The following is a 27,947-nucleotide window of genomic DNA, read 5'->3' as shown; positions in this document are numbered from 1 at the left end:
TACCACAACTTCATTAATTACTATGGTGATGGGCCTTAGAAGTCATGGATTGTTCCTCCACCATAGTGTGAGTTAAGTGTTCCTTCACCCTTGTCCAATATGTTCCCATGCGAAGTGTTGTAAGAAGTTCTTCTCCGCACATGCGGGGGAGTGTTAGAGTATTAAAGTCTCTTGATATATATTGATACATTATCCTCTAACGGCTCGAGCTTTTAGATCAATTGGTTGTTTGACAATTCCACTGCACATACCACTGAAGTAGAATAATAAATTAAAATTGCTTACATTGTAGAAGAGGGTTCTATAAGTTACAATAATCTCCACTGTGTGTAAGGAGAATTACGATAGATAAAAATTTCACACAATTATTAAATTTAAACAACAAAGCCCATGTAATATGAGATGACATAAGAATGATTTTTAAGCAATAATGTTGAGGGTTAAATATTGCATATTATCCTCCATTTATATCTTGGTTTTATGAACAAGATAATGCTTAATGTTCTATTTTTACTCATGTTTGTGTTGTAAGGTGAATTTAAGAGCTTGGATTGAAAATGGTACTAAAAGCATGGATTTGATGCTCAAGAATCACCAAGATAAGGAATGGATCTTATGAGACCAAGATTGAAGAATTCACAAGTCAAAGATCCAAGAAAACCAAGTGAGGAATGAAGAGAATTAAAGATTTGAAGTGACAAAAAGAAATTCTGAAATCGTCCTGAAAAAGCATATTCTAAAACTCTAGGTCATTTTATGAAATTGTGCAGAATGAAATCTATTTTGAAAAATTGCGCAGAGTGAAATCTATTTTAGCAAACCGCATAAATATGAAACGTGTTTTAGAATTTTCCAACTAGGTGCGAAAGTTGGAGTTCCACAACTATAAATAGGTCTCCCTAAGATGTTTTTAGGCATTTTCTAGGATTTAAGAAGCGGAGTAAAAGGGTGGAGAAGCCGTTGCCAAGAGTTTTTCTTTTTCTTTCTTAGTTGTTTTCATATTTTTCTTAAGAGATTTTGGTCCAATCATGTGTATGGTTGGCTAAACCTCTTAGCTAGGGCTAAGAGGTGAAGCTTTTTGTATGATGAGATGTTTCTATTGCTTTGATTCATGTTTATGTCAAACTTCATAGATTCTAATTTGATATTTAATGAATAGTTTTACTTTTTAATGGTATATTGTGACTCAAATTACAGTAGATCTGCAATAGCTTTGAGTATTTTCTTTTCCTTATTTGATATTGTGAAATTAGTAAGTCCTATAATTCACCATCATCCCTTGGGCATGGTAGGGTGATAAAATCCTTCCTAATTTTCACAATTCTCCTGCTTTGAGATTATGAGATTGGTAAATCTTGTTGTTTGCCATTGTCTCTTGGGCATGGTTTAGTGATGGAATCTCTGTCAATTATCATACTTTTCCTTCATTGAGAATTAGGTCAATGGAAGTTCAGATTTGGTTTTATTAATATATTTTTCAATTGGATAAGATAAGACTCCAATTCTAATTGTGTTACTTGAATCAAGCAAGAGGGCTCCCTGATCACTACAAGTAGATCCTTGGCACCCTAGTTCTCACCTTTAAATTCTTAGTTTTAATTACTTAATTCACAATTACTCTCTCAATCACTTCCAAATTAGTTTTACATCTTTTTTTAGTTCTACTTCTAATTAATTTCAGAAACGCACAAGATCAGTCCATGTGGATTCAACCTCGGTCTTACCAAGATTATTACTAAATCGGGACCCTACACTTGGGGTTGTGAACAAATGACAATGCATTTAGATAATTTAAAATGAAGTTGTATCATGGTGCTCTCTTTATCAAAATAGAATTACTTTTGACAAACTTCTTTTCCCCCTCCCCCATACCAAACAACTTCCTCCCTATCTACCTACCGACATGCATTGCATGTGTCAGTTTTACAGTACAAATATATACTGAATTTAAGAAAAGGTAGATCCCATGCATCTTATCATGATTTTGGTAGATGTTGTTTTCTACCTTTCAAGAACACATAGGATTTATATTTGTCCATCACTTTTGAAAAATACTTCTCTTCCCCTCTCCCACAACTAGTAAACCACTTCCTCCCTATCCACCTACCCACATGCATTGCATGTGCCAATTTTACTATACAAATATATACTGAAATTAAGAAAAGATAGATCCTCTTATCAAGATTTGTGTACCTTCTTTTCCACATTTTAAGTTCACTTAAGTTTCATGTTTGTTTTTCAAATAATTAGAAAGTTAAAATAAAAATAAAGTCTTTTGTGCCATCCAAGGATATTGAGAATGATATTCCAAAGGCATATCCATGTAAGACATTCCATCGTATGGATGTTAAATGTAAATGAGTGATAATGTTTTTAAAATAATAATAAAATAAAATAAAATAAAAACCATTTAAACAATTATATATTACACAGATGTAAAACTAGTAAAAACAAAAGTCCAATCGCAACAAAACTATATCCTTTTGCAAAATCAATAACTCCTTTTGATTCTACACTTCCTATTAGACAAGCAAGCCTAGCATAAAATAGATTTAATGATTGCACACACAACATTAAGAGCCCAATGATATCATGAGATGTGACTCAGGCATGCTCATAACCTTCCAAAATAGGAAAAAATACAAAGATTAAGTCTTACCAATGTCTTTATATGATAACATGGTGTGCTAGGACATCTATATAGAAAATGAGAGGCTCAAGTATCAAATGCTGCTAGTGTCCAACAAGTTCAATTAATATATATGCCATGTGGCATGCTATTGACCTCTAGTCCAGCATTTGACATCATTAACATCACCATTGGATCCTTCGGACGGATAATGGCACTACTATCAACATTGTTAACACTACCAATACACCATGTCACAAGGTGTTTTATTTTCTCCTAGCTCATGTTTAATTCATACATGATAAAGCAAATCTTAATTTTTGTTTCCCTTGTGATGGACTTAAAAGAAGAGAGACATGTTAAATATCTGTTTGAGATCATGTCTTCTTTGGTTTATTATAGATGTACAATGCAACTTCGACCGTCATATTCCATTTCAATTGAAAAATGCAGATGTTTGGGGTAATACACCATGTCAGCTTATTACATGATGGGTACAGATAGATTTTATTTTTATTTTTTTTCACTCACACCCACACACCACAATGGGGACCGGAACACATGACCTCTGTGTTGAAACTCTTGTGAGTAGCACCAACAGAGTTCAAAGAATATGCTCATGGCATATTGAGAACATTAAAGGCATGTATCATGAAAGTTGAGTTGGACATCACATATTTCTACATAGAAATCATGATATATAATTATTATTGAGTTTGACATTCTACATTGCCAGCACTACCAATGTACCACCTGATGAATGCCAAGAAGGTTGATTGATGTACTATGAACATTGAGTTTGACACTCAAACATCATCAATGCTCTTGATGTACCATGTACATTGAGTTTGATTCCCAACATTATCAATGCTGCCAATGTACCACCGTATGATAACCAACAAGTTCAATGCAAATGCCCATAGTATCCTGGAACATTTGAGTCATTCATCATTACCAGCATTGACAATATATAAAATAAGAAGTACCAAAGGAGTTTAATGTATACATGCTAACATTATGTTTAAAATAGGATATTCAACATTGCTAGTGCTGATAATATACCAATCTAAGAAATGATAGATATTGTGATTAATTCATTGCAGTCCAATATAGAATGTATCATTCAGCGCTTGCATTAGTATAATGTTGTTAAAATCAAGTCTCACTGATGTAAATATAAACATGATCACATACATCAATTGAGTTCAATGATGTTGGCAGTATGCTATCTAATTGAGTCTTATATTAGAAACCTCAAGCATTTTCATTAAGTTCATTAAGTCCTTCGGTAGATCTTTTCAACAAATACATAAACCTAAGGTGAAATCTCATTAATGTTTGTTTGTGCATCAGCGATTTCAATGACCCTGCTAATGTGGCGTGCTCACGGGTCCCACCAACACCGCTTGTGCCAATGGCTCATCCTTCTCCGAAACGCTCCAACCCCCGGTCAAATCTCATCCATGTCGGTATATGAATCATCTGTTTAAATGTAGATGATAACGTGGCATGACGTGCCGGTCGGAGTTTGTCGCCTACCTTGCACGCGGCGACTCTTGCATATGGTGTGTTGCCAATTCGTCCATATCTAATGGGCCCACATTATCAATTTAGGTCCACTTACCCCATCAAATCATATGATAAACTTTCATCAAATGATGAAACTTAAGAGGGTAACACATATGAAAAGAGAAAATTGCATTATTGTAGACCTATCTTCTCATATCCATCTCAAGATTAGCTTGTTTTGCTCAATCACAACTTCTTCTATGTTTGGAATTAGATTTTCCTCCTTTACCTCAACTTCTATGTTTGATTAAGATATACTTACTGAGAGTGGTTGACTTAAATGCTCTAGTGGCCTAAGATAAGTCCTTTTTATCCACTTGAGACACGTGTCACAATCATGTTGGCGCATGCCCAAATGTCCACTTGGATGGTTTGGATGGACCCACGTGACGCTTATCGGTTACCATGAGGACATGAAGAGTATATAGACAGAAGAGACATGGCATTTTAGGACTCAGAGAAAGATATTGAGAGAAAGAGGAGAGAGAGGGAAATGAAGCTTTAAATGTATGCACATGGGCGGGATTGCATAATTTCTGTAAATCTTCACGTGTATTTCTGCAGCTTCTATTTTTCTTGAAATCTTATCTCTTTTTGCTTTGATTTCTGGTGTTTGGGACGGTTGGTGGAAGAGAATCTAAGTCTCTATCCATATCTGGTGAGGTAGTTTTGTTGGTTGAGAGAGAAAGATTGATAGATATGGAGGGTGGAGGTAGAAAACCATCTAGCGTTTCGTCTTCGTCTTCGTCTTCGTCGTCTCTGTCGACTGAGCTTTTTGGACCCAAGGAGTCGCCGTCTTCGACGTTGTTCCCAGCTCCGAATACTGGCAACTCGTCTTCAACAGGGATTTTCAACTCGGTTTTTCCGCCGGCCTCTGGGGTGTGTTTTTCTTCCCTTTTCGTATCTGTGTGTTCTTGATTTTCTGTTTTTTCTTTTGTTATTTCCCTTCTATTGGTTGAAGATGTTGTTTATTGGGTTTTGGATTTTGGGTTTTTTTTTTCTTTGCATGTTTATGTAAATAGGGTTTTGATGTTTGGGTTTTGTTCTTTGCATGTCAATGTGAATTGGGTTTTTCTTTTGGGGGTTTTCGTTTTTGTTGTTTGATGTACTGGATTTTGTATTTTGAATTTTCTTTCAGTGTTTCTGAGAATTGGTTTTGTTCTTTCTCTGTTTTGGTGAATTGGGTTTTGTTTATTTGGGTGTTTTTTTATTTGGTTGCATAAAACCTCTCCATTTTATTTTTTTTAATATAATTACGACTGTTGGGTTTGATTGGATTCTGCAGCCGGTTTGGTAGTCTGCTTCTACAAAAGATTGCAGCTGGATTGGTATTTGGAAAGATTTCTTTCTTTTCCTCTTTTTTGTTTCTGTTTTTGTTTTGCATGTTCTGATTTTATTTTATTTTTTAAAATGATTGATCTTTCTCTCTCTGAATTGGAGTTTTGAATTTGGGTCTAAATCGATTTTGATGGTGATTGTAAGTCCTGGTGATGAAAGCTCCCTGATCGTCGATGTTATACTCATGGGATTCTATTAGATTCATTTAGAATTTTGTAGTTGATTCCTAAGTGAGATTGTGATTATAGTATTTTTATATTTTGTAATCCGTTTGGATTGGATAACAGGTGGTTTTTGGCTCTTGTTTTCTGTTCATTGGGTTTTCTTTCGGGAGTTCTGAGAGATTGTTTCTGTATCCTATTGCAGGGTTTGGGGTGGGATTCGTCGCGTTCTGAGTCGTTTGGATCATGGAGAAAGGAGAATCCTGAGGTCCCAGCATGGAACGGCAAACATGCATCCGCAGGTTTGCAAAGAGACCCTCTTATTTCAAGATTCTGTTTCATTTTTCTCAAGTCGTCAGCTTCAAGTAGAAAAGATTTTCTTTCTTTCTTTTATTCTTTCTTTTTCTTTTTCTTTTCTTTTTTCCTCTCTCTCTCTTGGTAATTGCAATAGCTGTCGATCTTTACTGTCTGATATTAACTTAAAAATACATTTAAGCAACTTAGCAGCGATCCGTTCTAAGATGGAGTAGCGACGGTCATGCCTGCCTGACCGATGTTTCCCGATGAGTTTTTTCAACCATGTGTGAAGGATATGAGCTTAGCAAAGCTCATCCATGACCACACATACCAACCTGGTACATGCATGGGATACCCGAGAGTGGGCCCCTTTGCGTAAACGATCTCACTCAAACATGGGTGAGATCAATTCACAAGGTGGGCCGCATCTACAGAAATGCATGTGTTGTGCATGTAATTAATGGATCGGCATAGTTCTTGGGTCAGGTCATCCAATCAGCAGTGCCCGTAAGATGCATGGCTTGGATGCCCCACATGCAAGTCAGGTTGGCATGTGTAAGGGAAGTTTCATATTGTTTTTTCTGGAGCTGTACAACCTCACTAGAATAGGCAATGGGAACCCCAAAGGCTTCTTATAGATGATTCATCCATTTTTATTTATTTTTTCTTCCTTTTTCTCATTGATTTTTTTCTTCCTTTTTTTCTTTAAATTATTTATTGAGAGTTTTAAGTTCTTGATTTCTTCACCATATCCAACTCGCATGACATTTGAATAAATTGAAGGCTAATATGTATTTCACGGACTAATTTGATTATGCCATGTGATATGGAATTTTAAACTTCTGGATTAAATCAAATGGCTGCCATCAGATGCTTTACATATTCATATTGTAAACCTGAATTGATTGATGGATTTATAAAATGGGTGTTGGTGGATCTTTCTAGTTGTATTTCTAAGATTGTATCTCTCATAGTCTTTGAAGACTCCGGTCCCTTTTGGACAGTTTGGTTGGATGTGAGCTTTTGCATCCTTAAAGCTCATTGCTGGAGATCTTTTCTGAAATGGGCATCCTTTGAATCTCTCTGCTTCAATCATGTAGATTTAGGCATTTTAAGACCTCTTTGTGCGTGTGCAAGCTTGGCACCCTATAGCTACATGCAAATAATGGGCGGCAATCCCCTATCCGGTCATCTTATTAGATGGTTAAGATCATCCCACAAGTGAAATTTCAGATGATCCCTCCTGCCTATATGCACACTCTAGATTGTTATAGCTTTCTCCTTAGTTTCTATTGGCTGCATTTAGTTGCACCAAATTTCATGAAATGTCATGATTAATCAGTCTAATCCGGTGCAAATTTTCATCACATGTCATGAAATTTGGTGCAACATAACATGCCCATAACCTTTTATCTCCTTGAAGAAGCATGAACTCTGTTTCTAAACAATTGCCTTAGCTTGAGCGAGCATTTATTTTTCAGGTGGGTCCCGTAGCAGTGCAAGCGAAAACCAGAGCATACCCAACAAGGATGGGAGGTCAGTTTTTGTGGATGAAACTGTAGAACCGTGCTTTCTCAGCTCGTCTCTGTACTATGGTGGCCGGGACATGTATTCCCATTCCCCAAGTACCCGAACCTCAGGAACCCCCTCTATTGTGAGTAATCTTTTTTAAATTTCAATTTCTAATATCAGAAGTAGAGGAAAATGGTCCATGCAAATGTGTGTGTGCGGTGTGTGAATATCATTTTCCTTTATGAAATTTTATGAGCAAAATGAATAGCTATTCCTGACCTAAAGGGTCCCATTTCTCTAACATGCATGATTCTGTGATTGATATATCATCAGTTCAAGAAGGATGGCGAAGAAGGTGAGGGCAGTCCGCCCGGTGCCTCGAGGGGAAATTGGTGGCAAGGTATGATGGTAGTTGTAGTGGAAGAAGAATTTTGCTGAAAAGGCATATATTTTGGATAAAATGGACCTCCTTGATGATTTTCTTTCTCTCTTTCTACAGGATCGCTTTATTACTAAAGTAAATGGAAAGTGGATACTCTATCAAAATAGTAAGGTATATTATTATCCTGGCCCACCTAAGATCAGATCATTTGTATTGTTTTTAAATGCCTTTGTTTTTTTAAAAATTTGGAGGAGATGCGGTGTATCTGGAAGGAGGGAATTTCCATCCTCCCAATTTCTATGCTGCACATGTGGTATGCGTATGATGATCCAAACATGCATCCAACGGTCATAACGATGAATAACACTTTCAATCGTCATACACATTATACACATGCCATGTGAGCTGTATGGTAAACTTGTGAGGACTGGATGCTCACCTCTGTATTCGGTATCTGAATTTCTACATGTCATCTGATGTGTATATTTTTATGTAGTTTTGTGCTTTTTTTATTGAAAGTTTTGACCTTTTTACTTTTCTTCTCCTCTTTAAATATCATTATCTGAGTGAAAATCCAGTGGACCACTATCATATATAAAAGTATTGTACTTTTTAGTACAGGATGAAATGACATCACTTTGTGTTGAGTGATGGTAAGGGATAGATAGATAGACATGCTTGTGATGATCCTATTAACTATTTAGGTTGTGGATGTGTTGTTGTCTGTAAATTGATTGAACTGTTTATGTACTGACCCAGCACAGTTCCTGCACTTTGTGACGTTGTAGCCATAAGACATGAGTTTATTGATTAAAAGGGCCCATTTCCATGTGGGGCTGGCACCAATCAAATCGTCTAGGATTGATCTATCCATTTCATTCCGAATTCCACTCAAAACAGAACTTGGAAAGAGAACCCCCTCTAACCTGCTTCCTTTTTCGTACTTCACCTCTTGGATAAACCAAACAAATGGCTTTTCCAGATTCGTATCCCTTTTGCAATCCTGATTTGTATCATCCAAACGGGCCCTAAGATTGTGATGTGGAGGCCTTCATCAGCTACGTTAAGCTTTGTTCCGATTCCAAATGCCAGAACTTTTGTTTTAATAGCATTTGTTGAACCTGTCCAGTGTAATGGCTTAGTAGTATTTGATGAGCCTGTTGAGTGAAGCCATCATCTCTTCGTCTAAAAACTGCTTGAAAGCTAACAAAGTCATTTCTTAGAATGTTGAAGTTTCCACTTTTAACTTAAATTAGGATGTTGTCAAAATGGTAATTATATCGCCCTCTTGTCTATTCATGCACCCACTTCTGCTATTCCTATCATCTTATCATCAAGCTTCTGATGCGGTTTTCTAGGCCTGCACACACATTTACACGTGGTGCACATGTTGACCTGCAACTGTGTAGGACATCCGAGAGTGTGTAGTGGCCCACCCCAGTGTGAGGATGAATATATGCAAAGTCTGAGGTGGTCCACATATCAGGTGGGTCACCTCCATACAAAAGATGGAACATTTAGAAGAAGCTAGCCATGGTTCCACATCAGCCTACACAAGTCCCCTGCCTGATGAGCAGATTGGCCATATTTTGGGGTGTGGAAATCTTGAATGTCCTCACTACTAGCCAGGTTGGCATGTCTTCATTTAAAGGCACATGTGGGTGGGGCGTGGTTGTAGGACTCGGATGAATCTGATACGGACGAGTCTGATGCGACTTGTAGAAGTTGTCTTGGACTCGATTGGACTTTGATACAAATCGTTTTCACAAGTCACCCTCCTGAGTCACCCCGACTCAGGTGGGTTGGGCCGATTCAGCCCCAACCTCGGTGGGTCCCGACTTGACTCAGGAATGAACAAGTTGATCAAATCACCTAAGTCTGTTAACCATGGGGTGGGGTGCATGATGGGGTCGAGTTCTTAAACCTGATAATATGAAATTTATAGGATTTTGTTAATCTCACAACGGATTGACGGCCAAATGCAGCTTAAAATTCATTAGACTAATCTGTCTTCTTCTTCTTGTTTTTTAGTGACAGGAAGTTTAGGAGTCGTCCAGTACCGTTCCATACTGAAGATAGTTGCTGCTACTATATAAATAGCGCCCTTCTGAAGTGGAGCTGTAAATGGGTCTTTCTCACTTCTGTTGGGAGAAGAATCGTTGAAAGAATCCATGAGCTTTGCTTTTGTTTGAAGGGAACATTTTATACTTTTAGTTTTACTGTGGCCGAAAATCTAGATGTAGATTTTCTGTGCTTCGGACTGTCTAGTTCTTCTATATGTCATCGAACTATGTTTTTGGCTTTTTAGCCCAAACTTCAGCTGTAGTTAGCATTAGAAATATCTATGTGAAGCAGACCTTTTAATAGTTACATATTTTCATGTGTGTTCTTTGAATGTTTTCAGATTTTGCTTGATTCTCATGGAAGGAGTTATTGTATGATCAATTCATAGAATTCTCTGGATTCTCAGTTTGTACAAGTGTGGGGCTCATGGGCCATCTCAATCCAGAACAATGGTCTGTTGGGCCCCACGTGGATGGATCCTGGAAGAGGATTGATTTTGTTGTCACTCTTTTTCACCATCAATTTTTAGGTCAGAAATTGGATGGTTAGGATGTTTATGACATATGCCATCAATTGGGTCCCAATAGATCCATGGGCTAAGATGATTGAACCATGGGCCCCACTTTTATAAACTGAAAGAACCGTTTGCAATCGAGTGGCATCTTTATATCAAAAGTGTAATTGAAGACCATCAAGTTCTCAGGCGTGATGCACTGATTCCATTGTAGTGGGGCCAATGGTTCGTCAATCTAAACCGTTGATCTTATGGGACCCACAACAAATGATGGGTAAAAATATCCGTATCAGAAGATCTGGCTGTCACATATTATGTGATTTATGGAACATTGCATTTTTTTTCTTTTTTATTGTTAAACTGTCAACCTAAACCTCTAATTAGGAGATTTTGCTGGAGTTGGACTAGGTGAGTCGGCCGACTCGTTTGGGCTCTGACTCAAGACGAGTTGGCATTGCCATGGGATCAATGGTCTTTGACAGCCCTCTTGTAATTCGATTGCTGCAGGAAAGTGAGGTATGTTTGCTATGGCCTCAGACTCCCATCTTTAATATTCCTCCAGCAATATCAATTGGATATGAGAGGAAGGACAGGGCCTAAAAGAATAGGAGCATTTGGATGGGCTATCCAATTTTATTCATATCAAACAATCCTGACACTCCAATCCATTTCAACTCTGTTTGGACTCACCACTGAATTGAATTGCAAAATGGTTGGTTTTGTAAAGGAATTAACCGATTGTTGTAGCCCAATGGACTGAAGAAAATGGTGATTACTCAATTTTCAAGATTCACCTTGCAAGGAATTGTAATTTGAAGAGCTTCTCTCAGCTAGCACCATGAAATGTCGTTATAATCTGTTCAATTTCTCAATGTTTAAGCTGAATTTTTGTAATTCCAATTCACTTGGACATCCAAATGCAAACAATAATGGCAAAGCAGCCAATCAGATTCAGTTAATTCCTAGATGTATCCTCTTCAACACAAAAAATTGGTTGCAAAACAGGTACAAATTAGAAAATAAATAACAGATTTTTACAGAATCCAAACAGGGAACTGATATGCGTAGAGAAACCCACCTTGGCTGATCCGCCCTCCACTGATCAACCAGGATGGACGGTCATCATTGACGTCTCTAGCTTGAATCAATTGGGGATTCTTCACTGTGCACGACAATCCAATCAAGCTTCATTTTTCTCATTTACACTACACATTCTCTCTGTTCTTTTTGAGTTCCCTTGCAATCGAACAGAACGCCGAAATGGAAGAATCGTTGAGCATATGAAAGTTAGGAATATTTTCTCTATTCGAGTGCTAACGCTGTTTTGAAATGAGGTCACGATCCGATGGAAGTGGGTATTTGCAAAAATCTGCATCTTCTCTATGTTTGGAGATGCAAAGGAAGAGCCTTTCATAAGCAGCTGCCATTTTAGTAGCAGTGAACAGCTTCAAAGCTCTGCTTCGAGCAGCCTCGCCTTTCTTCTGCAAAACGTCGCTCCCGTCGTTGAAAACCTTGTATAGAGCCTCCTTCAATGACGCCACTGTCGGCGAGAATGCGTAGCCCATCTCTGAGCTGACGATGGCAGATCCCATTATGCTCGCGAACCTCGTTGCCATCACCGGCTTGCCTGAAAGCATCACTTCTGCTAATGTAAGATCAAATCCCTGGGCCCGCAGTGTTGGGTTCACAAAAATATCAAGGGCATTGTAGAAATGGGCGATTTTGGTCTGTTCCAAAGGCCCCAATACCCGAAAATTGGGCCCCAGTTCTTTGTACCGGGCCCCCCAAGGGCCGTTTCCGGCTACCAGAACGAAGACCGTCTTCCGAAATGATTCGTTCTCTTTGAATATCTGATTTAGAGCTTCAAACATTATAGGATGGCCTTTGTCCTTCACCAACCGCCCAGACATTCCCAAGACGAGAGCTGCTGAATCTGGCACCTCATATTTGTGCCGGAAAGCACGCCCTTGATCAGAATCCTGCTTGAAGACATCCTCATTGACGCCATTGAGGATCACATGGACTCTTTCTTCAGGAAGCATGTAAATCCTCTTGAGAACATCTCCGGCGTGATCACTTGTGGCGACGTGGTGGGCGTAGCTTTGGAAGAATTTCACTTCTTCGATGATCTTGAAGGCCCTCTCTTCCAGTCTCGCCTGTAATTCAGGCGTCCGTGGCTCTCCTGGGCCCCGAACCAGGTCTTGGACAATGTCGGAATGTGCAGTCTCATACGCGATCCCATGCCATGAGGCAGCAATGTTGGTCAGATTCCGGGCCCGGTAATGTATGAGGGCAACACTCTCGGTGTGGATCACATCAAACGGTTGGATCAAATTCAGGGCCTGGAAATCTTTCCATGTCGCCGCTTGATTGACCACCCCAGAAGGACTGGGATCAGATAAGTGGAAATGGATGTTGGGGTGGGGTGGTTTCTCCGGGGACGAGTCCAAGGCGACGGTGAAGACATGGGTCATGTGCCCTCTCTTGGCAAGGGCTAGATGGAGCGTCAGGGCATGGCGTTCGAGCCCGCCGGCCCGGTCTGGGCGGGGCCATTTCTTGACGAAGAGTGCAATGTTGAGACGTTTGGGAGGGGGGTCTTCGGTGAAGGATAGATGGTTCCATGCAGAAGGGAGTGAGGGGAGGTGACCTGACCAGTGAGGTGGGCTATGTTCTTGTGTGGCCAGGATGAGGTTTTGGACATTGCAAGGGCTTGAAAGATAAGCCCAATAGAGGAATGGAAGGGAGGTGAGAGAAGAGAATGCAAAGAGGAAGCAGCAAAAGGAATTGAGATTGAAGGTGTTGGGCTGGTGGCGTTTGGCCATGAATGCAATTGCAATTCTCTTCTATTGTAGAACTTTCAAGGGTGGGAATTAAAAGGAGAAGAGATGAAGTGTGTGGCGCCTAAAGCAACTGACTTGGACGTTGGAATTCCTTAGGAAAAACGGCTCGCATAACTAATTTTCAAATTTTCAAATGAGGAAAGGTGCATATTTTCAACGGGTTAGCACATGGGATGGGAAGCTGAAGTGGAGCTCAAGCTCCCCACCTTAGTGTGCCCTGCAATCATCTATATTTCTTTTCCAGCTTTTTCTTAAACGGTTGTGATTCATCCACTGTACACGTGGACTACTCAGGAATCATTCTAGTCCGTTGAGATGGTGGACCTTGTGGACTGGTGGAATGACTCCGCAACTTGGACTGACTCGTTCCGTCCTGAGTCGAGTCTGGACTCGGCTGAATTGGGGTGAGTCGAGCCGAGTCACTCTCTGTACTCAATACTGAATTGTGGTGTGCCAAACCAAATGAGACCCGACCGACTCTGAGTTGACTCGGCCGAGTTGTCGATCCATGGGTGGTGGGGCATTTCCCTTCTTAACTATCCATTAGTAGGCCATAAATCGAACGGTTGCCATTTTTCCATCGAGGAGATCTTTAAGTCATGATCCATCCACGGTGGGAGGTAGCAGTTTGTGGTTTGGATTACCGAAGAGTGGGCCCCACTTGTCAGAATTCAAAACTCGGTGTACCATTCAAAGCCTCAGGCACCATATCCAGCAACGCCTTTATTGTGGGGGAGCGGATTAGCTGTACCCGAGTAACACCCTCCTAACTGTGTGGGCCCAAGTTTGATATATTTGTTTTAGATCCACGCCGTCCATATGTTTTTTTTCGTCTCATTTTAGTCTGGGATCCAAAACATTAAAAAATTCAAATCTCAGGTGGACCACATCATTAGAATCAGTGATGAATAACCATTAAAAACCTTTTGTGGGCCAAAATAGTTTTGGATCAAACTGATCTTTGTAATTTCCCTTTATACAGATCTTCTTGACGTTATCAACAGGTTGGATTGCAAATAAAGATTACTAAAACCCTACAATGGGCCCTTTGGAATTTTTAATGGTGAGGCACTCAATCACGGCTGTTTCCTGTGGTGTGATCCACATAAGATTTGGATCTTCTTATTTTTTTTAGACCAGGTCTAAAATGGGCTGGAGAAACGGATGGACGGCGTGGATATACAACACATTATCAAGATGGCCCCAACACAGTTAGGATAACACCCAGGCTGGGCTCTTGAGGGGCCACCGTGATGTATGGGTTTTATCCACACCGTCCATCTATTTTTCATATTATTTCAGGAAATAAGCCCAAAAATTGGGGGAGATCCAAGGTTCAAGTGGATCACAGTGGGGATTAAAGTCTTACTATTGAAAATTTCTTGGACGAAGTTGATATTTGTGTTTTCCCTTCATTTAGGTCCATGTGAACTTATAAAAAAGATTGGACGGTAAACAAACATCACGGTGGGCCGTAGGAAGGTTTCAACGGTAGGCATCATTATCACATATACTTCCGTTGGTGTGGTCCACTTGACCCTTGGATCTGCGTCATTTTTTGGCATATTAGCTAAAATGATATGGAAAAATGGATGGACGGTCTGGATAAAACCTATACATCAGGGTGACCCCTCAGAGCCCCTGTCTGTGCCAAACTCGGAACAGGTGGGGTAGTACCAATCCGCATCCTTTGTGGATACAGAGTGGCCGGCAAATCAAATAGATCAGATGATCTTAACCATCCATTATGGCCATTGAATTCAAACCGCTGATCATGATTGTCTAATCGCCCCAGCTTGAAGTCCTAGATCCATCCACGATGGTGCCCACTATTTGGATGGTCTGGATTGCTTCCGTGTATGGTGGATGAGTTAGCACCATTTAATAACTGGTTTCATATGTTAGACAGTCTATCGCCGTAGCTTAGTGGGAATCCTCTACGCTTTACTTGCAATACAACAATAGCTTCCCTTTACTTTCATAAGAGAGATTTTCATACGTAAAAATTAAAATATTAAGAAACCTTGACTTCTTGACTTGCAAGAAATTTTCAACGGCAGATATCCAATTCACACTGTTTCCTATGGTGTGGTCCACTTGAGCTTTTGATGTGCTTTAATTTCCAACTCATGCCCTAAAATGACCTGTAAAAACGGATGGATGGCGTGGATAAGACACATACATTACAGTGGACCCACAGAGCCATTTTATGAAATGTTCAATGAATCTCTTTTCACCTTCTGTTGAAGCTTTCAGTGATTTGACGTAGGCACAAACTCCAACAGGATACGCCTGTTGGATCAATGCCAACATGATGTTCAGTCAGCATGTTAGAGTGTGGGGTCCACATTTTGAATGACCTGAATCTTCAAATTTCAACGGTCACATGTTATTGTGGACCCACGCATCCTCCTTCCAGTTGCTAAGATAACCAACGGTTAAGATTTGTCCCTTTTTCTTGAAAATTGATCCAGACAGCAGAAATGAGAATCACATCAAGTGGGCCCTGGATCCTTCATTTTCACAATTCCAAATCACAACTGAGGCCCACTCTCAATATGGTGGGCCCCCACCTTCATTTTGACAGAAATGTTTTCTCTCACAAGTTATTCAAGCCCAAATGCTACCTAAAAGCCCAATAGGCAATCATGGGGGCATCAGTTCACCATTTTATCGTGATAACCCTCTCATCCAAACGCGACACAATGAAAATGGATTACATGTTTTTATTATTCGGACATTCATATACAACCATGCACATCACCATACTAAGTACTACTACCATTTTATTAAGAAGCCCGGAACATCAGCGTCCACACCATTACCTACCAGACGGCCTATCGCATCCGTCCATTCTCGCAATCTTCATGGCAATGTATAATCTGCAAAACCAACGTTCAAAAACTAAAATTAGCAACACCCATCAATCCAAATCACAAAACCAACATGATCAAATCAAGAAAACCAAAAAACAAACATATTTCCATTGAGTGGGCCTGGATTTGATCTAGGCCCACTCAAAATTTCAATTTAATTGGACCCACCTCCACACTTAAACCCAACAGGCCGGTCTTCGAGATTGCATCGCTTGGGGATGGTCACAGACACTTCTGGCTTAGCCCCAGCGCTCTTTGCGGTCTGAGAAAGCATGACAGCACAAAGACAGCTTGGGTTCTGGCCCATTCTCTTCACTTGGAGGCAGCACCGATCTGAGACGTCGGCCTTCTCATCTTGCGCAGCTAATGCGCATGGGAAGAGCTTGTAGGCCTCTCTTTCAACGGGAACTCTCCCACACTCCCCAGCTCCATGGGCCCGTTCGAAGCTGGAAAGGCCCACAAGCACAAGAAGCCCAAAGAAGCAGAAATACTTCATTGAAGCTGCTATCTCTCACCTACTGCAATGCACTAACACTCTTATACAACCGATATTTATACAACAATTCCACTAAAAAATGCACTTGCACTTAACTTCCACTTAGACTATGTTGGAGGCAGCACTAGAGGAAATACAAATTCTTTTTGGAGGCCATCGCGACGAACTGTTTTTGGTTCATCTCCATCTGGACCGTCCATCAATTGGACCCTACCAGAGATGGCCCAGTAGAAAAACCACACCAATCAGGCAATTCTAGCTGCCCCAGAATCCTGATCGCTGGTACGAACACGGTTTTGAGTCCAGATCGGCCATCTAGCAGGCGTGACTTGGATGGAATACAGTATGGAAGCCATGATCGATCATACAATCCTGGCTGTCCCATATGTGTCCTTAGAACGGACGGCAAAAGTCCATTGGTTATAAAAGCCAAGTTCGTACGGTCTGTGTGATTCTTGCAACTTAAGCCATCCCAAGCAGATCCCACCGGATGGATGGTCCAAAATTTCTCACAGGACCCAGTTTTGGTAGTTGGGTTGCAACAGACGGAGGCCTGGTTCATCTAGACGAACCCGAAAGCTCCTCGTTTCTCTATTGAGGCACTGGTGTACAGAGCATGCTTAGGATTATCTACTGTCTTAATCAAATGAAAGTGGGGTATTGTAAGTTATATGGAGGCCACCTACTCTACAGCGATTGTAACATAGGCTTATTTTACAATGTGGTGTGTGGACCCCACTGTATGCGTCCTTGTTAGAGAATGGCCTATCAACCTTAACACTCTCCCGGATGGGCAGTACGAAACCCTACACAAGAACATACATACCAAAGTAAAGGTGAAAGAATACTCAACTCACACTATAAATAAAGGAGCTTCTGGTCTGATACCATATCAAATCAACTTTTAAAAATGTAGTGATTTAACATAATATCATATCATAAGGTACTATATTTGAATCCCGAGAGCAGTAAATATGCATCAGTGTTGTATTCTCCCATGGGGTTAGGGAAATTAAGGCCACCCGGTTTATGATATGAGTATCTCTCCACTCTTGCCCAGTATATTCTCACATGTAATTTTACCCCTTGCGAGGGAATATTGAAGTACCTTAATATACATTGATGCACCGGCTTCTGCTAATAACTAGAGCTTTTAGATAAGTTGGTGATTTGGCATCCCCTCCTTGTACTCCTTGGAGAAAACATCAAGCTGATCCAAGACTCAGGTGGGCCACACCATGTGAAAATTATGCTTGAAGCCTCCAAAATCACATCTCGTGGCCCACCTGGGCTTTTCAATGGCTTGATTTTCAAAGATGCCTATTCATTTTGGTGGGGAGCATCTTATGAATGCAGTGGATGGCATATACAGTACATGGTAGGCCCACACACATTGTGAAAGGTTTTAATGGTGAGTGACCCTATCCCAATTATATTTTGTGGTGTGACCCACTTGTATTTTGGATCCACTGGAGTTTTGGGATACCTTCTGAATGTGGGCCCTACATTACAGTGGATCTCATGCAACAACATTCTTAAATAAGCTTATACCACATGACTTGTAGTGGAACCGGTCTTGTCATTTGTACTTAGGTTGCTTGTGCTTAAGAGTGGCTACGGTCTGAGTTTGGTTCAAGTACATGGCCCACTCAGAGAAATGCACCCCATACCATGTCAGGCTTTAAAAACCTATACTTTTAGGCACTAGGGCATCATTAGGGCATCCAATACGTATTTATTATTTAAATTTTAAAGAAGTAAAAAAAAATGTGATGGCCACACCAAAGTACCACTATCACTATGAACTGAGGTTGAATACCAACCATAGATCCATTATACTTTGCCAATGTACCAAACTTCTTCTCTTCTACTTTCCAATTTCCTTCTTTAGGCACTATAGGTGGGGCTCACCATACGTGTATACCATCCAACCCACTCATCAAGTAAGCCCTGCCATGATGATTGGATCCCCCATTAATCAATACAATTCAATTATTAGGTGGGCCACCCCATATAAAATAATGGATAATCACAAAAGAAACTTAGAATTCACTTGATGGCCCACCATAAACGTTGGATCGACTTAAACTTTGGAAGCCCCTACTTTCATGGTGGGGCAACCATGTTGGATGGGTTGAATGGCCTGCATATTAAACACACCATGGTCGGCCCCACACAAAGTGTTTTAGGATAAGATGGGGTTTGTCATTTTTTTTCTATAGTTTTGTGAATTGAAAAGAAATGTTATGGAGTGGACGACCCTAACTATTCTAATTGGAGTTCTACTACTTGGCCGAGTTACTAACAACTCACCCATCCATGGTACGAATCAACCCTTTCTTTTCTCGATCCGAGTCGACTCAGTCCCAGTTGACTCACCAAGTTTCAAAACAATGACTTGAATACTCTAGCAGATACGAAAAACAGCATTCGTCATGTTTCAGGTCAGAACTGAAACACAGCCAATGCTCGCTATCTCAGAAAGGCGTCCCAACGGCCCGCTTACGATCATGGGCCACTTAAAAGATAAACAAGTTCATCACTGACATCCATTTTCGATCATGCCCAGTACATCAAAATGCAAATTTCTCCAATCCTACTTGTTTCAGCAACTGAAGCAGGAACAAAAACCGTTTTGCACGCGTTTGGCTGATTCCAGTTCACCGTCAAAACCAAATCCATTTGCCATCGAAACAAGAATCCATTTTCAAATCTCCCGTCTGCTAAATTCTATCTATGATATGAAAAGAATGACTCAACTATACACATACAGTTCAGTTGGTTTTCTAGAAAACCAGTTTCAGCTCTAAACCAAAACAAGATTGGATTCTGAAAAGCAGATGAATTCATTAAAAACTGCACCCAACTCACTAAAAACAGGAATTAGTATTGTACCGGTGAACTCGAGTGGCTCCACGAATCAGTCACGCATGGGCGGACTTGTAATTCCTTTCCTATTCTCCAAACTCTGTGTGTAAGTTCGAGGGGCCGGAGCATTTGGAACTGCGCTCCGAATGGGATCTGATGCCTCGACCGGATTGCTATCATTCTTCCCTTTAGTTTCCACTCCCAAATAATCCGTCAGGACTTTCTTTACACCGAGCCCACGATTGTGGGGTTTGTTGTTGATGAACGGGGACCGATCTACCCTTGCAGGGCTGACCAGTGGGGCCGGCGAGAAGCTTGGCGTGGTGAAAGCTGTTGTGTAGGGAGTGCTCGAGACGGGCACCGAATATGGGATCGAGACTCTCTTGTGGGCGATTACACTGACTGTAGGGATTGATGAGAACTGATCGGAATGTTTGGTCAGGTCGTCAACGTAGAGTAGATCATCAATGCGGGCCACAATGTTGAATGCCATACTTTCCAAAACTCTAGAATAGCTTTCTAGGATGGATTTCCCAACATCCTGAACAAATTTTTTTAAAAAAATCAAGAACATAAATAGCAGATTAGGACAAGTTTCGTTGCACGAAATATCATGATTCGTCAGTTTAGTTTGATGCAAATTTTCATGATATTTCATGAAATATAGTGCGATATTTTCTAGAATGGATTTACCAACATCCTGAATATTTTGAAAAAAAAAAAAAAACAAGAACATGAATAGCAGTTTAGGGTGTGTTTGGCTGCACCAAACATCATAAAATTTCATGATTAATCAGTCTAATTTGGAGAAAAAGTTCATGATATTCTTGAAATTTGGTGCAACCAAACACACCTAACTAGATTGTTGATTGAGGATGGATTTCCCAACATCTTGAACAAATTTAAAATTTAAAATAATAATAATAATAATAATAATAATTCAAGAACATAAATAGTAGTTTAGGGCAAGTTTTGTTGCATGAAATATCATGATTTATCAGTTTAGTTTGATGCAAATTTTCATGATATTTCATGAAATATAGTGCAAAATTTTCTAGAATGGATTTACCAACATCCTGAATATTATAAATAAATTTATTAAAAAAAAAAAAAAAACCAAGAACATGAATAGCAGTTTAGGGTGTGTTTGGCTGCACCAAATATCATAAAATTTCATGATTAATCAGTCTAATTTGGAGAAAAAGTTCATGATATTCTTGAAATTTGGTGCAACCAAACACACCTAACTAGGTTGTTGATCGAGGGGTGACAAACAACAGATGGCACCAAATTCTGTACATGGAGCTCATGTTTTAGTAATCCAGATCACCAACAGGTGATGCTCAAAGAATCTCCCAGACTAGAACATAAAATGCCTTCAACAGGAAATAGCCCAAAGATCCAATGCTAGGATCTTTAAGTCTGTGATATTTCCTGAGCCCATCAGATCAATGATCCTGATCACCAAACTATGGACCACCTGACATATGGAACCCTGTGCACAAGACCAACTATTTCCTAATTTCAGAATAAAGTGCCAAGGGAATCTGAACCTTGTTGTACTGGATTTTGCTCATGTCCAGTGCTGTCTGTGAAAGGCCAGGGAACCTTTGCTTCAAGCATAGCAAGAGGCTCTCAGCTCTATCAGCAAGCAAATCTCTTTTATCCGCGTCCATCATGAGCTCTTTGACCATCTCCCACGACGATTTTGAGTTGGAGCGGTTTGCATTGTTGACCGGTTTGGTGTTTGTTCTTCGACGCCATATGAATATTGAGGCCTCAACACGGTTGGCAATCTCTAGTGCTTGGTGTTCAGAAGACAGGTCGAGGCAATCAAGAAGGCACTCGGGGGAGAATTGATCTGACGTAATGTAGCGGTGTATGACATCTCCGAGGCTGGCCCTTCCATTCTGAAAACAGGTTCAAACTAGGATATTAATTTGCCAGTCTCAATCACATAAGAACACGCAAGAAGGATGGGGAGAATGTGTGGAATTTGATTATTACGTTAAGAGTCATGGTCACCTACAACCTGCTGCTGGTTAGCTAAACAAACAACCTGTCTCATATAACAATGTGTCATGTGTGAATGTCATCTAGGCCGTACAAAAATGGACCCATCATAAAGATCGCCCAGCACAAAAAATAGGCCGGTCCACCCGTTAGGTGAGCCACTGTGTCAATGTGTTTATGACACCCAAACCATTCGAAAGATGGGGCCCACCATAAAGATCACCTGGTACAAAAATCAAGCTGGTCCACTCATCAGGTGGACCAGCCTGAATCTGAGCATGGGGCACCTACACAATGGACCCACTTGATGGATGGCTTGATCTCGGGTGTGAGCCATGGTGGGTACAGGGGCTGAGCTATACAAGTGCATGCAACTTGCAAACCTCTATGAGCGTGAGTTTTGTGGGCAGATGCCTGCAAGTCTCCAATGATGGGAATGAAACTACACCTTTGGAAGAGTCTCCAAGAACGATTCGGGGATGTCCATTTCAGCTAAAGCATTGCTGTTGATAGCCATGGCTGCTTTAAGGATCTGGTTCGTGCATTCACGTTTGTGGTGCAAATGCTTCCTCGACTTCTCACAAAGACCGCCAGGTGGGACGCGGGGTACAGGCAGCCACCACTTTTCCTCTTGACGCTGAAGGGGTCTACGGAAAGAGGCTGAACCATCGGAATCTGGTGCTACGATCCCTTGATCAACGTACCAGAAGTCCGATTCGCTAAAACTATCTAATATTTCCTGTAGGAAGTAAAGTTTGTATAAGAACAACAACAATCTCAAAAAGTGGGATAAAGAACTGAGAGTAAATTTTGGTAACTCTTACAATAAGCATGTTGTCTAGTTTACGCAATGCCGGGAGATTAATGTATAGATCCGAACGAGGTCTGCAAGTCATGACCTGATTCACATAAACGAGAGAAGTCATGAAACAAGGTCTGCATATAATCTGCTCACTTAGCCGCATTTTACTAAGTGATTAAACAATGAATTAAGCAAAACAAGAGATGAGTCTTCACCACGAGTTCATCTCTTTTGAAGCACTCCAAACTATGAAATGAGCAGAGAATATGGAACTTGGGTTATGCATTAGAACTCTTCAATCCCAAACTATAATAAAATCACATAAACAAACAGAACACAATATATGAGCTTTACTAAGCCCACACACAAGAACAATGCAGGTCATGGGCATACCATGATAGGGCTGCAACTTAGGTTTGGGTGACCTGACTGACAACCCCAGTTTGTGACAGGTTTGGTCAGGTTGTCAGGGAACTCAGGTTGGGTTAGGGTTGGAAAACTCCAACCCAATTTGCTTTGAAATTGGGTTTGGGTTTGGGTTGAGAAAAATTGGGTCGGGTTAGGTTGGGTTAGGAATAATCACATGTATTTGAGTCGGGTCAAGTTGGGTTTGGTCAGTTTAGGGTTGAGCATAGAGGAAGTCAAGTTAGGTTCAGGTTGAACACCTTGGTTGGAATTCAGGTCCGGTCAGGTTGCGGGTTGGGTTGCGGGTCAGGTCCTCTTGAGGCTGGGTCGAGCTCGAGTCAACTCTCAACCCAACCCACCCAAGTTGCACTCCCATGCCATGAGAGGCTTTGAGGTGGCCAAAAAGTGCAAAACAAAGCTATCATCTTGTAGGTCTGACCTGGTAAACGTTCTCACCCAAAAATAAATCTAGCCCATTTGGCAAGTGGGCTACGATTTTAGAAACAGTTCCACTGATAATCATTTTTTAAAAAAATAGCCAATTTTTTTCAGCTGCACACTTGTTCCATAAATTGTGGCCCACTTGATGAGTGGGACAACCTAGTTTTAGGACATGAACATCTATATACTGGTATCCCTCTAATGAATGGATTGGATCAGTAACCATATGCCATGATGGCACATGTGGGATGTACGTGACCTGCCTCGTACACGTGTGAGGCTTAGCAAAGCTCCAAGATATAAAATCATGGGCTATAAATATGAAACCTCCAGGAGCCAGAAGAATTCAAATATTTTACTGATTGGACAAATTAATAAAAAAACAAGATCTGAGTTCCTACCGCGATTCCATTATTACAAGCATTCCATACTGAGATTGAATCAAAATTCAAGGGGATTGCTTAATTTGGATTACACATCAGAATTACAACAAATAGGAAAAACAAACAGAGAGTAATTGGCCGTTTGGATGCACTATCAAATTTGAATCACAAATACTAATCTAGAAAAAGTGGTAACAACCAAATCCATATTTCTTTTAGTGGCAGTCATATTGATTACTTGGGCTCCAAATTTCAATTACATTACTTTTAAGTTACTTAAAAGGAAAATGTCAGCAGTTATTAGACTCCTTGATTTTGCCATTTCATCTTAATTAAAACAGAATGTCAGTAACCCAACTCATCTGTGCATCCAACATTAGCTGAAGCAACTATCCACAAGCCATAAATATGAAAACAGTCAGATGTGAAAGGACATTAGGTATCTCGGGCCCATTTGTGTGGGGTCGAAATGACAAGCGGAATGGATTTCTGGGTGCTGCCCAAACAACCTTTATAATGTAAAAGAGGGTAGGATCCACCCAAATAGTGAATTTGGGGGGACATCCATGAGAACTAATTACCTGCAAACAGCTGCACATTTAGCATGCATACCCATCTTTCTCTCCAATGTGTCACTTTTGTAGGACACCGGAGTCATGCAAAAAAGCGGGCCCCACCATGGAGATCACCTGGCACAAAAATCAGGCCAGTCCACACATTGGTCTGGCCACGCCATCAAAGTAAGTGAATTTTGGCTGGTTTGGTGTGCAGGTGTGCCCCACCTAATGAATGGATTGGCCTGATTTTTTATACAGGTGATCTTCATGAAGGTGCCCAACTTTCGCATGGGTCAGATGTCCTATAATATGCCACATTGGCCTGAAAAACAGGGCTTCATCTGTAGGACTCATTTGGTAGCATGGATTGGAGCTCCAGTGGAATCGAGTGGAATTGAAATCAAAGCTTTGGGGTGGAAGTTCAAAAAGAGCTCTATTGGAGGATTTGGATTCCTCCCAAATCCAAATCCCCCAAATCCTAGCTACCAAACACCCAAAAAACACCAGATCCCCATGAATCCCTCCAATTCAGGCTGCCAAACGACCCCTCCGACCATACAGACATATGTAGGCAATCAGCTCTCAACATCCAAACACAACCTTATATAGCTTCTAAATTATAAAACACAATTACCTCAAGCTTGCTTCCATCTGGAAAGGTCTGCCAAGATGGCATCAATTCAACAATGTGATCGCTAACGCAAAGAAGCCATTCCATCTCCCTTCGCCACATTGATTTCTTCTCCAGCGGTAAAGGTTCCAATCGCCAAAGCTGCCCGAAAAGGGTAGCTACAAAGGGGTTTTTTAAAAAAGATTAAAAACCATCAAAAGGAAGATAAAGATGCAGAATCTTCAATACAAGAAAAAACCAACCTCAGAATCAACAAAAGCAATTACACAAAACCAAGATCCTCAAAACAATAAAAATCATACCACAGAGATTTGTAATTGCATTCGAAATTGCCAACGCCGTGCAGACGCCTTTTCCACACCCTGACATGTCTTCCCCAAGCAACAGCTTGGAAAATCTCTCCTTCATCATCTCAATCTCTACCAACCACCCAAAACCAACAAAGGAATCAAAAACCGAAACACCAACGAAAGATTTCCAAAAGCAAAAAACACCAATTGCATCTGTTGCATACCTGAAATTTTCGATTCATGCTTGTCGATTCTCCCACCCTCCAACCGGGCATTCTCCTCAATGGCCTCTGAGCAATCCCGCGCCTCCGCCTTCCCTTCCCGCCACGCCATTGGCGGCGATGATGATGACTCCTCCTCCCCTTCCTCCGAACTGCTCTGGCTCCTCTCCTCATTCGACATCAATGTCCCCGAGCTCGAGCTGCTCTCCTGGCACTCCTCCTCGATAGAATCCGCAGCAAAACCCGCCTCCCCGCCATTCGGCTCGAACCCATCTCCCATTTCTCCAATGCCACCCTCCTTCTCAATCATCCCCTCCATTTCAACCTCCCTTCCTCTCAGAAAACCGCAAGAACAGCCACAACCGGACCCTTTTCCCACCAACCCAAAACAGATCAATCTCCTCACACCAGACCCATCTGAAAAACCAGTTCTCCCATACAAATCTCTTGCAGATTTAGAAACCCAAATGGCGAGAAAAGAGAAGAGATTGAAGCTGGCGGAAGCTCTGCATTTCAACGCCTGCTCTGTTCTTGCAGCTCTCAAAGCAGGAGAGGCTCTATCCATATAAACTTGCAACCATCTCTGAGGGGTAGAATGGAAAATATGGATGGATTTGAGGGATTTTCTGAAGTTGGGTTTTCTTCCTGGAGGTGGATATTTATACGGAGTGAGTGAAGGTGGCCATGATTACAAGAGCAGACGGATTTAATGGATTTACTGAAGGTGGGTTTTCTTCCTGGAGGTGGATATTTATATGGGGTGATTGAAGAGGGACATGATTACAAGAGCTTGCTCGAACACATGATTTCTCAGAGAGAGAGAGAGAGCTTTTATTTTCTTTTCTTTTTTTTCTCTGTTGTTTGATGGTTTTCATGAGAAGAGTAACGGCCAAAGACGCTCTCTTGTTTTTAAGGACAGTTTGGATGATAAATGCTCAGAATATTGCAATAAATTGTAAAAAATTCAAGGGGAGCCTTGTAGTTGACGGATCTTGCAAGGGTCGGATTTACAGAAATGCCCTTGGTTAAGGTGGAATCTACGAAATGGCTTTTTTTTTGTTTTGGTTTGAAAATACTGGGGTTTCGTGGTGAATTGACGAAAGTAACCTTTGTGTACTTAACAAAAGGACTCGATTGCTAGTGACCTCTCCCGTATAGGTCGATACTATGTGGGCCCCACCATTATGTATGTGTTTTATCCACGCCGTTCATCCATTTTTCCAGTTCATTTTAAGGCATCAACCCAAAAATGAGGCGGATCCAAGTCCCAGGTGGCCCACACCATAGGAAACAATTGTGAATGAACTCCACCACTGAAAACTTCTTGAGGCCCACAAAGGTTTTGGATGAAGCTTATATTTGTGTTTTCCCTCCATCTAGGTTTGTGTGACGTTAGCAACCGTTTGGATGGCAAATAAACATTACAGCAGACCCGGGGAATCTTAAACGGTGGGCTTTCCTCTGGCATGGTTTACCCAAGAGTAAGATTTATCTCTTTTATATGGGAGGATGGATGGACATTATAGATAAAATACATACATCATGGTTGGACTACATCACTAACCAACTCCAAACACCGTCCTTACCAGAGGGTCAGTACAGTTCATGTGGAGCCTAGTTCATGTGGAGCCTACCATGATGTTTTTCCACGTAGACTCCTTCCATCCCTTAATCACCTCATTTTATTTTAGGACTTGAAACCATACCTCGGGAGATCTACAACTCAAGTAAGCCACACCATAATATACCACTCAAGTAAGCCACACTATGAAACACCATGGGGTTTGGATTAGGCAGGTGTTTGTGTTTTCTCTTCATCAGGTGAGAGCCACGTTATGATCGTATTTGATGAATATCACAATGGGCTTTAGAAAGATTTCAAGGGTGGGTGTTCTCATTCCCATTGTTTCCTGTGGTGTGGCCCACTTGACTTTTGGATCTCTTAGTAGGAACTTGCTGCAGGGAAGGATGTGTTTATGTCAAGCATCATCTTCCTCAAGGGGATAACTGCAACATCCTAAATTTTTACTATTTTGGATTGTAAAAAAAAATTAAATTTTTTTTTATATATAATTAGCCCACGTCGTCATTTACTGACCCTTGACGCTCGAGGTAAGCCTATACGTAGGTTATGCAAGTAAAGAACTGCACAAATTCAATTAGCCAATGGTATGAAGCCAACTAATCCACCTTATCACTTAAACTTCAAGTCTAGCCTCGTGAATTATTCATCTAGGACCCAAATCTAATCGACGCATCACTGACTAATTAAGACAACCGTAACTAAATTAAAGATCTATCCAGAGTCGAGCCAGCTATGGCCCAATCTTAACTAATGAACCAAATCAACCCAGTCACTCATTTAGCCTAAGAACCAACGATCTAAAGTGATCATGACCAAATAACCATTTTCGCTAATTTCGAATAGGCCACACTATGAACTTAGTTAATCCATACCCTAACAACTGCGCCCAAGAAATCTCCCTACCCAATTCATCCGAAAAAATGCCTCAATTATCCGAACAAGCTCTAAACCGCTCGTTAGTGGGCCACTAGTTCCGAAATTATAGAATAATGTTCGTCTCACTGGGCTTGATGTCCATCGCAGATGGTGGGCCCAAACAATGCCCTGAACCGCACAACTTGGACCATAAATGT

At 40.9% G+C, this 27,947-nt stretch overlaps 4 protein-coding genes across 5 annotated transcripts; 1 reads left to right on the top strand and 3 right to left on the bottom strand.

Moving 5' to 3' along the window:
- The first annotated feature begins 4,649 nt into the window (after nucleotides 1-4,649).
- On the top strand, nucleotides 4,650-10,260 carry LOC131252733 (uncharacterized). 2 transcript variants are annotated; one of them, XM_058253410.1, is made up of 6 exons: nucleotides 4,650-5,077; nucleotides 5,903-5,999; nucleotides 7,476-7,648; nucleotides 7,840-7,906; nucleotides 8,006-8,059; nucleotides 9,920-10,260. In XM_058253410.1, exons 1-5 carry the CDS (start codon nucleotides 4,898-4,900, stop codon nucleotides 8,020-8,022), a joined length of 534 nt encoding a protein of 177 aa, XP_058109393.1. In that variant the 5' UTR covers nucleotides 4,650-4,897; the 3' UTR covers nucleotides 8,023-8,059; nucleotides 9,920-10,260. The 2 variants fall into 2 exon arrangements, with proteins under 2 accessions (XP_058109393.1, XP_058109392.1); XM_058253409.1 differs by lacking the exon at nucleotides 8,006-8,059.
- Nucleotides 10,261-11,443: 1,183 nt separating this feature from the next.
- Nucleotides 11,444-13,326, bottom strand: LOC131252732 (uncharacterized). Its single transcript, XM_058253408.1, has one exon. The coding sequence runs from the start codon at nucleotides 13,286-13,288 to the stop codon at nucleotides 11,780-11,782; it is 1,509 nt and encodes a 502-aa protein (XP_058109391.1). The 5' UTR covers nucleotides 13,289-13,326; the 3' UTR covers nucleotides 11,444-11,779.
- A 2,781-nt stretch (nucleotides 13,327-16,107) lies between these two features.
- On the bottom strand, nucleotides 16,108-16,717 carry LOC131252731 (uncharacterized). The gene is made up of 2 exons (XM_058253407.1): nucleotides 16,351-16,717; nucleotides 16,108-16,188 (listed from the first exon to the last, which is right to left on the bottom strand). The coding sequence occupies exons 1-2, from the start codon at nucleotides 16,676-16,678 to the stop codon at nucleotides 16,172-16,174; spliced, it is 345 nt and encodes a 114-aa protein (XP_058109390.1). The 5' UTR covers nucleotides 16,679-16,717; the 3' UTR covers nucleotides 16,108-16,171.
- A 2,620-nt stretch (nucleotides 16,718-19,337) lies between these two features.
- Nucleotides 19,338-26,214, bottom strand: LOC131252730 (rop guanine nucleotide exchange factor 7-like). The gene is made up of 7 exons (XM_058253405.1): nucleotides 25,293-26,214; nucleotides 25,081-25,197; nucleotides 24,782-24,936; nucleotides 22,384-22,458; nucleotides 22,008-22,298; nucleotides 21,100-21,456; nucleotides 19,338-20,087 (listed from the first exon to the last, which is right to left on the bottom strand). The coding sequence occupies exons 1-7, from the start codon at nucleotides 25,852-25,854 to the stop codon at nucleotides 19,599-19,601; spliced, it is 2,046 nt and encodes a 681-aa protein (XP_058109388.1). The 5' UTR covers nucleotides 25,855-26,214; the 3' UTR covers nucleotides 19,338-19,598.
- Nucleotides 26,215-27,947: the final 1,733 nt, after the last annotated feature.

Source organism: Magnolia sinica, chromosome 8 (genome assembly GCF_029962835.1).
Source record: "Magnolia sinica isolate HGM2019 chromosome 8, MsV1, whole genome shotgun sequence".
In the NCBI taxonomy this organism is placed as follows: Eukaryota; Viridiplantae; Streptophyta; class Magnoliopsida; order Magnoliales; family Magnoliaceae; genus Magnolia; species Magnolia sinica.
Note: the sequence above shows the minus strand (reverse complement) of the source record. Positions and strands in the feature narration are given on the sequence as shown.